This window comes from Drosophila santomea, chromosome 2R (genome assembly GCF_016746245.2).
Source record: "Drosophila santomea strain STO CAGO 1482 chromosome 2R, Prin_Dsan_1.1, whole genome shotgun sequence".
NCBI classification, from domain to species: Eukaryota; Metazoa; Arthropoda; class Insecta; order Diptera; family Drosophilidae; genus Drosophila; species Drosophila santomea.
This window is the reverse complement of record NC_053017.2, coordinates 5,884,171-5,896,248: the sequence shown is the minus strand read 5'-3', so window position 1 is coordinate 5,896,248 and position 12,078 is coordinate 5,884,171. Positions and strand designations below refer to the sequence as shown.

Here is a 12,078-nt window from a genome sequence, read left to right as displayed (position 1 = left end):
AGACGCGTAATATTCGATCGGTGCAACGGTGAACAGAATCGACAGCGGGAAAACTGAACGCGACGAACTCAGCTGATTGAATGAAAACCCCAAGCTGAGCAGCAGCCACAATTGCCCCAACCAGCGCTCATTGAGAGAGGGCGCCAGCGAGAGAGAGAGAGCGAGCAACAAGCAACTGCAGAGCGAGAAGAGCTGTAAGTCGGGTAAGCTTGTTGCATTGTTGTTGCCCCTTACACAGCAGTTAATTCAAGGCACATTCTTAATTTTATGAAAATATTACATTTCGTTACATATCAAATTGATACTAACTAATTTATGTGACACATTGCTGACCGCTATGTTGCGTGCAATTTATTTAGAAATAAAAGTGTAAATTGCTATTTCCATACATCATGGGGATCTAAAAAAAAATTAAATAAAACAAATTACTAAGCAAGCAGATAATAAATATATTTTTTTAATTCATTGCCAAAAATTGGCATTCTTCCTACTTTTTTCAAACTGCGAAATATTTTGATGCAGCGACGTCAGCGGTGCAGTCAGAGCAAAAAACAGTTATAAAATGTCTAAAAAAAAGCATTTTTAGTAATTTTTCATTCACACATTTCCAACATTGCTCTCACACGCAGAGCTGCAGCACTCTCGCGCTTTCTCTGTGTCATTTATGTTGGGGCTGCTCTCTTTCTGGTCTCTCTGCCCCACTCTTTCGCTTCATGGCCTCTCTCTCGCTCAGCATAGAATGCAAAGCCAACTAGCGGTGTTGTTGTAGTTGGGGGGTTATGTAACTTTCGGGCATCCGCAAGCACAGAAAGCTGAAAGCGTTGAAGGGCAGTCAGCGACCTCGTTCTAGAAAAGAAGCCATCTCTTCAGCCCCTCCACACACCACCCCTCAAAAGAAAGCCCCTAAAGAAGAAGAAGAAGCAACAGCAGTGAAAAGCGCGTAGTATAAACACATGCTGTAACATATACAGTGGTACATCCATAACTAAAACTATATTTAACTTATTTTCTATTTCTGAAAACTTTTCTGATTTTTTTAATCGCCATTATCTTTAATGTAAAGTTATTTATAAAACCTATTCTTTAATATAAATATTTGACATAATGTCGTAGAAGTATTACTGTCCAATCAAAAAGAAAGGGGAGCAAGAAAGAAATGTAGGTTTTTTGCCATGCAGAGCAGGCAAACCAGAAATGTCTGCTTTTTAGGTTGGGGGAGGTGGTTCTTTATGGGTATAGCTTTCGAGGGGGTGTGGCTCGGCGGGAATCCCAAAGTCATGCCAAATTGCGCAACAGCCAAAGCGTTGTTCTTGGTAACCCGCTGACCGAGGATATTGACGCAGAAGTGGGCATGGAGTTGCAAAAGCTAAACTCTAATTCCACTGGTTAAGTCTGAGGTACTTGAAAAAATTATAATTTAATTATGTGCAGTGGACTTTCCATGGTTACAATACAATCAAGAGGATTTTGGTCTACATAATTAAGCAGAATACATTTCTAAATACATTTTTACAGATGCGCAATATGCTTTTAATTTTTGCATAACAATTTCCGCACCTTACGGCCAATTCAATATCGGCATATCCTTTAGCTCGCAGGCTCCTTTGTTCCTGTTTTTAGCACTCTTTTTGAACCCAATTTGCCCGGGACCTCTCACCTTTTTATGGACTTCCGCAGCGATAGATCTAGCAAACAATATAGCCCCACACCACTTCCTTTTCGCAGGCTTTCTCTATCCCACTTCCCCACATTTGGCCGGCCCGTTCAAGCGTAATTTAATTTCTTGCACCATTTATTTATAGTGGTCGGGCAAAGGAACTCGAGCCAACAGGCAGGATAGTTTTGCCTGCGGGTAAATTATGGTTCCATTGCCAATTAGGTTAGGTCACAACCAGGATGTCCCAACAGGGATGCAGAGGTAGTACACCTATGCCAGTAAAGGGGCGCCTGGAAAATGTCATTGTTTACATTTAGAATGTGACATTTACTTGGATAAACACGGATGTACATACATACATATGTATGTACCTTACTATAAACACAATTTTAACATATATTCTTTTTAAAAAATATCCTGGAGAAATTTAAGATTACTGGTTGAGCTAAACATAGTTATTATTTTTTCCATCGATCTCTAAATACGAATTTTGAAATGGCAGGTGTCCAGTGAACATCATCCCTGTATGACCGTTGTATGCCCCATGTTGCCCTCTCTCTCTCCCGTTATTCATTTCGCTCTGTTTTGTTTTTCTTGTTATGTGGTGGCATCTGTTTTTGCCACAGGAAAACGGTTGGGCAAAGGGAGGCAGGGGCGGAAGCGGAGAGTGCGTAAAATGCGTTTTAATTGAAAGGAAATGTTCAAAGCACATGTGCATCTGCTAGTGAGCGAATGCGAGGGGAGAGGGGGTGGCGAACGGGGTGGCAGAGCCGAATGTGTCTGCTAATTGAATTACCTTTTGGTTGCTTTTCCCATTAGAAGTGCCGCCAAGTTCTAGAGATGCTTGTTTGCTTTTTATTTAATACCCATTTTGATTTAATTTTCGTTTTTCCTATTTTTCTGACCCAATTTTGTCTTGCTTTCGTGCATTAGCAGTTGTCTCTGTCTACCGCTGTGCAGCCAAGAGAGTGACCAAACGATGCGCTCTCGCTCTCTCTGTTGGCCAGGACTTGCACTTTTCAAACGGTTTTTCACGACACTGAAACAGATTCTATTTTTATTGAATTGTTAATTCTATTAACATTTTAACGTTACTTGTTGTTATACATACATATTAGCATGGCTTAAAACAACAAATATATATTTAAATGAATAGAAAATACAATAACCAAAGCTGGCAAATGTAAATTTTTGATTTTTTTAACGGAGATGCAGCAAAAGAAAAATGTTTAAAATTAAGGTGTGAACAATCTTCTTCTATTCCACGTTTAAAAAAAATTTAAAAGTAATATATAACATGCATACTAATCTAGAATTTAAAAATCTAAGCGTTACACATGCCCCAAGGTTGTCGTCCAAAAATGGCAGAGAACAGAGGTTACCAATTTCTACATTTTTAAGTTTGGGAACACCTAACCAATTTTTCTTTATACCATCAGTGAAATTGACAAACCAAAAAGATATTATATAGTAATTTCCATTATAATCAATTTAAATAATTATCAATTTTGCTATTCGTCCTTTAGGCTTCCAAGATGGGTGCTGGTGATGCGGAGAACGGCAAGAAGATCTTTGTGCAGAAGTGCGCCCAGTGCCACACCTACGAGGTGGGCGGCAAGCACAAGGTGGGCCCAAATCTGGGCGGGATTGTGGGTCGCAAGTGCGGCACAGCAGCGGGATACAAGTATACCGATGCCAACATAAAGAAGGGCGTTACGTGGACAGAGGGAAATTTAGACGAGTACCTCAAGGACCCGAAGAAGTACATTCCTGGAACGAAGATGGTGTTCGCAGGTCTCAAAAAGGCTGAGGAGCGGGCTGATTTGATTGCCTTTCTCAAGACAAACAAGTAAGAATTGCCTGCGAAACAACAAGATCGGCAACCAAACTATCCGGAACACTGCGCTACAGGAATACACCGAACATTTTCAAAAGATGCCGCATGCCCTTGGTTTTTTAAACATCGATTGGCAATGACCAAGCTCAAATATATTTCAAAAACGTTTACTTCTACTTTTGCCAATTAAAGTTGATAAACCAAAAACCCTCTTTTTACTTCAAACTGCGCGCCATGCAGGGGAAGGAGGGTGTTATACCAATTAGCTTTGGTCACAATTGCTTGTATGGTCTTGCTAGTAAACGTTAATATAATAGTAAACTAGTTAAATAATGAAATATTTTCATAAATTATTAAATTGTCCCGTAAAAAGTGTAGAAAAGAATTACTTATACGCCCTGTGGTAGATAATAACGATCTCAAAAAGGTCCGACATTTTTTAATGCTTGCTATCCGGTCACTCTGGTCACACTAATTACCTATCGACAGAACGCGCGCTCCTCATTCGTGAAAAATCGGCGACGCTCGACGTTTGTGTTCAATGTAAGTAGTGGGCGGACTTTTCGTATATTCAAGTGACGTAAATATTACCTTGAATAGTTATTGATTATAAAGCTCCGAGTCTAATAATAATCAGAAACACTTCCGTGCCATTTGCGTAATATTCCGTCGCTGTTTTCTGGTGTGAAAACTATTCGCATGCAAATTGAACATATATTTTTGGGGATGATGAAGGTTACATAAACGTGTCCTTGTGTGTGTGTATACGTGTGATTTTTCACTAGATGTTTATTAGTTTGTTTGCCGAGTTTTCCATTAGAAAATATTAGCAGTGAATAATAAATAGTAAAAATAGCATCCCAAAGTCACATTGCCATTGAAAAAATCCCCGGAGAGAGTTGATTACATGAGCAAAGAGAATGGCGAACCCGATCATCAGCTGTCTCGCTCGTCCAGTGTGGCAAAAAAAATTAATTCTTGGAATCTTTTCTGTTTGCCTACGCTTCAGCTTTGTGGCTTTAAGCGCGCCACGTGGTTGCTAAGCAGGTTTTTCTTTCTGCGATGTGCAGTTTTTTTATTTGGCTAAAAAGGAAGAGATTTCACCTCTGCAAGAAGGCTGCTTATGTAACATTCGCTTTTCTCAGGAAACTTGAATGTTGTCCCAATTTTTGGTCATCTCTTTGTTCTCGCCACCTTGCTCACCCACACAACACAGCTGCCTTTGGCCTGTTTCCAATTTTCCAATTGCACTTTCCCTTCCTCTCACGCACACGCACGCATGCGATTTAAGTAAAAAATTCTCATCAAGGCCAAATCGGATGTTGACATTGTTGATGGATGCCACCCCACTCACCGTCAAAGTGCATGTTATTTTACACAGAGAGAAATGAAGGATCGAACAATTATTTTCAATTTATTACATGTTCATATGTAATATTTAAGTACAATCCATATATTTTGGTAAATTTAAATGTAGTGTACAAATAATAGTTTGGTTTCCATAGACAAATCTATTTAACGTTGGATTAATATTTTATTTTGAGTTGTGTTAGTGATTCAGCTAATATAATTTCTCTCAGTCTATATGCTTGATGTGAATTACTCACCACAACGGTACTTTGCACTCTCAAGTTCAAATTGCTGCATGCAATCTATAATCCGGCAATTAGCAGGATGGCCATAACACAGACCCTGGAATAAAAGCATACATAGTTACGTAAATAACTAACGTTTTTTCGTATGGTGCTTCCTGGAAGTATTCCGCCTGTTGCTGAGCAGTTCTGACGCAATTAATCGGCGACTGGCAAATATACGCGAGTGAGAGAACAGAGTGTGAGAAAGAGAGATTGAGTGGGGGCAACATGTGACCAGCGTCTGAAGCTTTTTCAAAGTGTGTTTCTGATGACGTTGCGTTGCCCTCGACGCGTGTGTTAGTGAGAGCAAAGTATGTGGGTTAAAAGGGGGTGGCGGCAAGAGAAGACTAAATGCAGACTACGTTAGATAATAAAATTGGGGCCTTATCAGAAACAACAGCCGACTAATGCACTTAGCATGAGCAATTTTAATAATTCCGTTTCCGCAGTGAGCTTATCATTTGTTTACATAACAGGGCGATGGGACAAATATTATTTTGCGGCCCATACACAAAAAAAACTGTTTTAACTACCTACTTTAACCCATTACTTCCAAAGCATACAAATTATTGAAATATTTTTAACAAGATAAAATCATAGATTATATAATATAAGAAACTTGGGAAAATCATCTTGATTGAATGCCATGATCAGAAATCCTTAAGTTAAATATTAAATCACGCGTTCCACAAAAAACTATGTATCGTTAAACTATTTTTCCAGTCGATCAAGGTTATCTGATTTAATAAGTAGATCAGAAAGTGTTGCATATGGTATTGTAATTAATGATTAGTTCGTGCCAAATTATTATCAGAGTAGAGAAAAAAAGAAATAGGTAGCAGCTATGAACTTTAGACCAATATTTGTAGTCAGTAGATTGGTCAAGTTCAAAGTTTATATTTTCTTTGGTGACAGATCTATTGTTTTCACTTCTATCAACAAACTAATTAATTGAAAACAAAATTTATTTTTACAGTCGAGTCCGTGTTAACACATTAATAAACCACATAATCCATAATGGGCGTTCCTGCTGGCGATGTTGAGAAGGGCAAGAAGCTGTTCGTGCAGCGCTGCGCCCAGTGCCACACCGTTGAGGCTGGTGGCAAGCACAAGGTCGGACCCAATCTGCATGGTCTGATCGGTCGCAAGACCGGACAGGCGGCCGGATTCGCGTACACGGACGCCAACAAGGCCAAGGGCATCACCTGGAACGAGGACACCCTGTTCGAGTACCTGGAGAACCCCAAGAAGTACATCCCCGGCACCAAAATGATCTTCGCCGGTCTGAAGAAGCCCAACGAGCGCGGCGATCTGATCGCCTATCTGAAGTCGGCCACCAAGTAATGGTGCAGTCCATCAACTCACCCACAACCACTGCAGGATGTCAAACTGTTTTATTGTGTTCAGTCACAGTCCGGCAAGCAACCGCAGCAGCAGCAACAACTACAAATCAACAAAGTACAGACCTAAAGAACTACAATTATGTTAATTTTAAAGTTTAAATAGGACAATTTATTATTTAATTTAAATACGAAGTGGAATATTTAATTTAAACCCGATGAGAATTGTGACATCCACAAGAAAAAGTTAAATAATAAAAAAATGAACTACAAATTATACTTAAAAGCAGGAATTTATTTTTTGGTGGTTCTTTGGGGCATGTTTGTTTAACTTCGTTGTTTTCCGTCATTATGTGTTCTAATTCAGTGTAAACTAGTTTGTTTTGACATGCGTGGAAAATTAATTTAAAATAATATAAATAGAAATTGTAATTAAAAGACATTTTTAATTGTCCTGCCAATTTCTATCTTCTTCTTTTAACTTAAATTTTGTGGGCTAATTTATATGGGTCCCTCTCAGCCGAGTTGCACCAAAGACCATTGGTCGCACAAAGATGACCACAAATCATCCTGGGCTGCCGCGAATTTTTGAATAAAAACATTGTATAACTGAGAGAGAGAGTAAAAAACTGTAAGCGCCAAAGTACTCTCTTACACTCTTTTCACAATCTTTATTGCCAATCGTTATACAAGCATACACTGGTATTTTAAATAATTGTGGCTAAATTATGTATATTTTTTTTTACACTCCCAAGATTTTATCATACACTTTAATAACAACTTTATTATGCAATACATTTTTTTTTTTTCAATTATGCTTATTTGATTTATTTTTAATGAAAGAAATACTTGATAGGTTTATCCAATACATTTTTTGTTTTCTTTAGTTCCGTTTTTTGCTTAGAAGTGGGTGCGCAGATGCGATTTTAATCGTAAAAAGCGCATATGATCTGGGTTAGCAAAACTCTGTACAGCGGCGCACTCATAAAACTAAGAACACAAATAATAATAACAACAAAATATATAAACAATCGAATTGAATGGAACAATTTGTAGAGAATAGCTGCTTGTATTTGCTCTGCCATTACAGTGAATTGCTTTTTGGAATGCCAACAAAAAATCAAATTGTTCTCTCAATACTTTCGAAGAACTGAGGGCGTATGGTATGGGCTAACAAAAACTTAGTTTAAACGGGGGAACAAACATGCGCTTAAGGATAGCAAGAACAAACATCATTGTAAGTGTGATGGAGAAGCAAAGGATCTGGCTGGATATATAGATCCCCCTACGACTCTTATTGTTAGTAGAGGTCTCAGGCTGGCGGCCTGGCTAGAATATTAGTTCTGTGCCTGTGCATGGATAACTTGTTGATTGGACCATCTAGGCCTTGCCAGAGATAGGGGCGTCACCATGTTTCTGGAATTCGTTTTGCTTCTCCAGCTCCTTGCCCAGGTATTCCCTGATGAAAACAAAGAGAGAAACAAACGCATATTGAGTACAAAGAGAATTTTGATGATAATCTTGGTCATGGATTGAATACAAATTATATGAGGATCACTGGACCTGAATATGGATGAGGGGAACGCATGAGAGGATAGGCATTGAAAGTCCATACTAACCAGTTGTGTACCATCAGCTTTTGCACGGCCAGCAGGGCTTCGTATCGCACATTGGGGTCCTTGTGGCCAAGATGCTGCATTACGATCTGCTTGCCTCCCAGTTGTTCCAGGACGCTAGGGAAATAAGATTTATGAATATGATTTTATGTAACATGACTTTAAATCTATATTATACTTACTGCTTGCCGCGTAGATAGTGACGCACATACTCTCCGATGTCGAAGCAGGCGACGGAAAGGATGATTCCATCATTTGAGGTTTCCAGCAGGTGGACGAGGATACGCAGCAGCTCGTAGTTCTTCTCGTTCAGGCGCTGGGCATTCTCGCGCCAGAACTTGGCCGACTTGTGGACAGGCGACCATTCCAAGCGACCGCTTCGCACCTCTGTGGCGTACTCATCGAAGGAGCTCAGGTCCTGCACCGAGTTCTGGAGCTTCTCGCTGAGGTACTCTACGTCGGATGTAATGTCCTCGTCGTCGAAGCGACGCTGCTCCAGGATGGATAGCTGCTTCAGCACCTTGCACTGGACCATGGCGATGCAATGGTCCTTGGCCACCGATGAATCCTCCGGCTTCTCGATCAGATTGCGGAAGACCGCGAGGATAATGCGAGTCACCTTCTCCTTGGCACAATCGCTGAGGATGTCAGCCAGGATGGGGATCACGCTGAACTTGTTCATCTTGGCGGCCAGCAGGGGATTGAAGGTCAGCACCCACAGGCAGAAGATCAACTGGTATTGCACCTATGAATAAGAAATCGAATTTAAATTGTACCAAACAATTTACGCATTTCAATTTCAAACTCACCTGGAAGTTGACACGAGTGGACAGGATACGGATCAGAGTGCTGATTCCGTCGACTCCGACAAAGGCAAATCGATACTCATCCACGCGGAGCATCATCTGCAGGCACCGGGCCACCGACTGGATGTATTCGTTGTTCTGTTAATGTTAAACGGGTGCCATTAGTTTTAGCCTCGGATTCAATTATAGTTTGATTAGTTAGGATTGTTAGTTATGACGATATCTGCTGAAATCTATTTTTCGCTAGCTACGACAACGATAATTACTAAAGCTACGTACAATATACGAAATAAAGTGAAAAAGAGAGTGGACAACATTTAAGAGAGATAGAGTTGGTAATGCAACATCGTCAATGGGGGTACGAACAGTTCACCTTATGCCATTGGTATATCTGTGTGTAATTTTGGTTGATTTACGTGTAGTTTGAACCATCACCTGGGCCTCGAATTACCGTTACACCACACTGATATGCACTGATTCATACACTGCTTGTCAACACTGGTAGCTACAGCCTTCGCGCTGGATTTCCTCGCTGTCTTCTCACGCGCTATTAGTTGGGTTAGTAAACAGTTACGAAATAGACTAAGAATTACCACACAAACACACGGATCTCAGTCAAAGAGGTAAGAATAATAAAGTACACGTTGAAGAGGTCTTAAGTAAGTCAAGGGCTTCGAAATCATATTGTTTCTATGTGTTACATATGCTCATATGTTAATTGATCAAAAGAAATATTACGAATATATTTTATACGAAAATTCCCGAATCACCAAAAAAAATATATTACTTTTCAAATTGAAGCTATAAAGTTTGACTGAGCCTATCGACTGTGTTCCTTAGAGTGAGCAAAAATTTGTTATAGTTTATTCGTGTTTTTGTGCGGTTTTTGGTGGGTGGGTAAGTGGATGTTTTGGGTTGTTTCGGCGAGTGGATTGCTGAGAGTTTGGTTTTGGGTTTAGTTGTTTGGAATACCGGTATCACACATTTGCCATCCTGCTGCTGGGAATCACTGCCAACGCCCACCTCGCGATAGCTCTCGTTGGCCCTCTCGGCCAGCTCGTGCTGCTGCTGCAGCTGGGCCAGTGTGGGACTGTACTGGTGGCCATGGTGGTCTTTGTCTTTGCCATGCAGTCCATGCGTGTGCACAAGGATCGTTTGTGTCCGCTTGGCCAGCTGGGCCATCTCTTGTAGATATGCTAAGCCCTACGGGTGGGATCAGAGGTCGAGGGTCGTTGGTTGTGGGGTTGGTTCGTCCACAGACATCGATTCAATCAATTCATAGACGGTAAATTGCATATAAATAAAAATGTTCACAGGGTTCGAGTGTAGCGGAACAAATAAAAACCATAGATGGACAAGAACACAAGGTAAAAACAAACTTATATTCTGGTGCTTAATAGACACATGACAACGATTGCACGTGATGATCGGTAGAAGTGAGGTGGCGAATTATAAATCGAAGATAATATGCGGTTTGGATATGGTGTGACTAGATTCTGAGTGCTGATGTATGGTAGAATGTATTAACAAACTCATTGCTTTGACAACCCGTTCGCAGAGATTTCACGAGTATTTCACCAGGACGAGGTCAGTTTTGTTTGGTTTTCAAACGTATACATGGTCAGTATTGCTCGGTTTAGTTGGATTAAAATAAAATTCAGTATTCAGTATCGGCAAGACATGCATAATGTAGATTATTTGGTTTGTTAGCTCTAAATTTAAGTGGTTAATTATGGTCACTGCCATTTGTTTTAACAAGCAAATCGATAACGGATTAGTGTAAATTTTTTTTAGAAGGGTTTCTTAAACTTTAAACGTTGAAGTTTTTTCAAAGGGATTGTTGAAGCACAACCAATTCCTTAAGCTATTTATAACATGCTGAAAGCTAAATGCCTGCCTGGGGAACCAATGTATCATTTACAAAATCTGATGTAAATCTAAATTTGTTTGACTATATACAAAAGAATGACTATAAATTTTGGGATTTATATTCAGTGCAAGCTTTGCTTAGAAAAATACGTATACTGGTTCAAACTTTACATGCTCCCTTAGCTTCATAAACAGATAACAGGCTACATAAACATGCTATCAAAAAGGTTCACCCAGTACCACACACAATCAGACTCACATTGGTGGCCAGCTGATCCTTCAGGAACTGCAGATAGAAGTTCAGGTCGGACTTGGGCATGGTCTCATGGCCCCAGCAGGCGAACTTGGCCAGGATGCGCGACGCCATGTTGACAATAAAGCCATCCTGACGGTTCAGCAGGTTCAGGAACGGACCCCAGATGCACTGCTTCAGCTTGCCGGCTGTCTCGTGAAACAGATCGACGCGGGAGCGATCCTCCTGCAGCAGATCGTCGAGCAGCACAAGGATGTATTGGATGGTGGAGTCCTTTGACAGATGCGAAACCAGATTAAGCAGCGTCTTGACCACCTGGCTGGAGTTCTGGGCCAAGTAGCTGGCACGTGACTTGTCCAATGCGCTGATTGCCTTGTAGTCCTCCTCGCTGATCATCTGCGACTGCATGTAGGATGCCCAGTTGATCGTCCTGGTGCGGATGTCTGCCGCCTGCTGCTGCAGCACCGAGGTGGCAGCAATCATATCTGGTGGTAAGCAGTTAACCAGGTTAATAGGTGAGTTACACACGGGGTGCTGCGCTGGACAGCCAACCACCCCACACACCCACACACTCGCACTTCGATTTTTTGCAAAGGTCGTGTGAGAGATGGGGAGAGAGGAAAAACTCACCAATGTTTTCCTCGGGCAAATACAAGGCGGTAGTCATTTTGAGGGCTTTTTTGCGACGACGCTCGGCACACACAAATTCAAGCACAGAATTTATGAAAATCTATCAAATATAACCGAGTGTTTTTCACACTACTGCGACACAGCACCGAAATTCAGCTGACTGGTCTTGTGACTTTTCTGCAGCCTTTAATCGAATATTCGATATGTGGAAATCGATAGGTCGAGCAGAGCGAAATGCTATCGATAGCTTGGAGCTGCCAACGCGTTTTCTTTATTGTGGTATTTAAAATTTTGAAAACAGATCTGAGCTGAATAAAAAAATATGGATTTGGTTGTTAACTTATTAGTTAAAAATAATTTATAATTCCGTGATGCTCGAACGTTTTAAATTTATTAAATTTCTTTATTAAAAGCACGCATCTCTAAAAAATCTGAG

At 40.6% G+C, this 12,078-nt stretch overlaps 3 protein-coding genes across 5 annotated transcripts; 2 read left to right on the top strand and 1 right to left on the bottom strand.

The window, feature by feature from the left end:
- The first annotated feature begins 56 nt into the window (after positions 1-56).
- On the top strand, positions 57-3,701 carry LOC120445662 (cytochrome c-1). 2 transcript variants are annotated; one of them, XM_039626208.1, is made up of 2 exons: positions 57-194; positions 3,184-3,701. In XM_039626208.1, the coding sequence occupies exon 2, from the start codon at positions 3,193-3,195 to the stop codon at positions 3,508-3,510; it is 318 nt and encodes a 105-aa protein (XP_039482142.1). In that variant the 5' UTR covers positions 57-194; positions 3,184-3,192; the 3' UTR covers positions 3,511-3,701. The 2 variants fall into 2 exon arrangements, with proteins under 2 accessions (XP_039482142.1, XP_039482141.1); XM_039626207.1 differs by having other exon boundaries at positions 66-203.
- Positions 3,702-3,939: 238 nt separating this feature from the next.
- LOC120444515 (cytochrome c-2) lies at positions 3,940-6,754 on the top strand. Its single transcript, XM_039624234.2, has 2 exons — positions 3,940-4,037; positions 6,105-6,754. Exon 2 carries the CDS (start codon positions 6,146-6,148, stop codon positions 6,470-6,472), a length of 327 nt encoding a protein of 108 aa, XP_039480168.1. The 5' UTR covers positions 3,940-4,037; positions 6,105-6,145; the 3' UTR covers positions 6,473-6,754.
- A 370-nt stretch (positions 6,755-7,124) lies between these two features.
- LOC120444514 (V-type proton ATPase subunit H) lies at positions 7,125-11,823 on the bottom strand. 2 transcript variants are annotated; one of them, XM_039624232.2, is made up of 7 exons: positions 11,643-11,823; positions 11,019-11,497; positions 9,863-10,093; positions 8,894-9,028; positions 8,267-8,829; positions 8,088-8,201; positions 7,125-7,927 (listed from the first exon to the last, which is right to left on the bottom strand). In XM_039624232.2, the coding sequence occupies exons 1-7, from the start codon at positions 11,677-11,679 to the stop codon at positions 7,849-7,851; spliced, it is 1,638 nt and encodes a 545-aa protein (XP_039480166.1). In that variant the 5' UTR covers positions 11,680-11,823; the 3' UTR covers positions 7,125-7,848. The 2 variants fall into 2 exon arrangements, with proteins under 2 accessions (XP_039480166.1, XP_039480167.1); XM_039624233.2 differs by lacking the exon at positions 9,863-10,093 and having other exon boundaries at positions 7,225-7,927; positions 11,643-11,820.
- Positions 11,824-12,078: the final 255 nt, after the last annotated feature.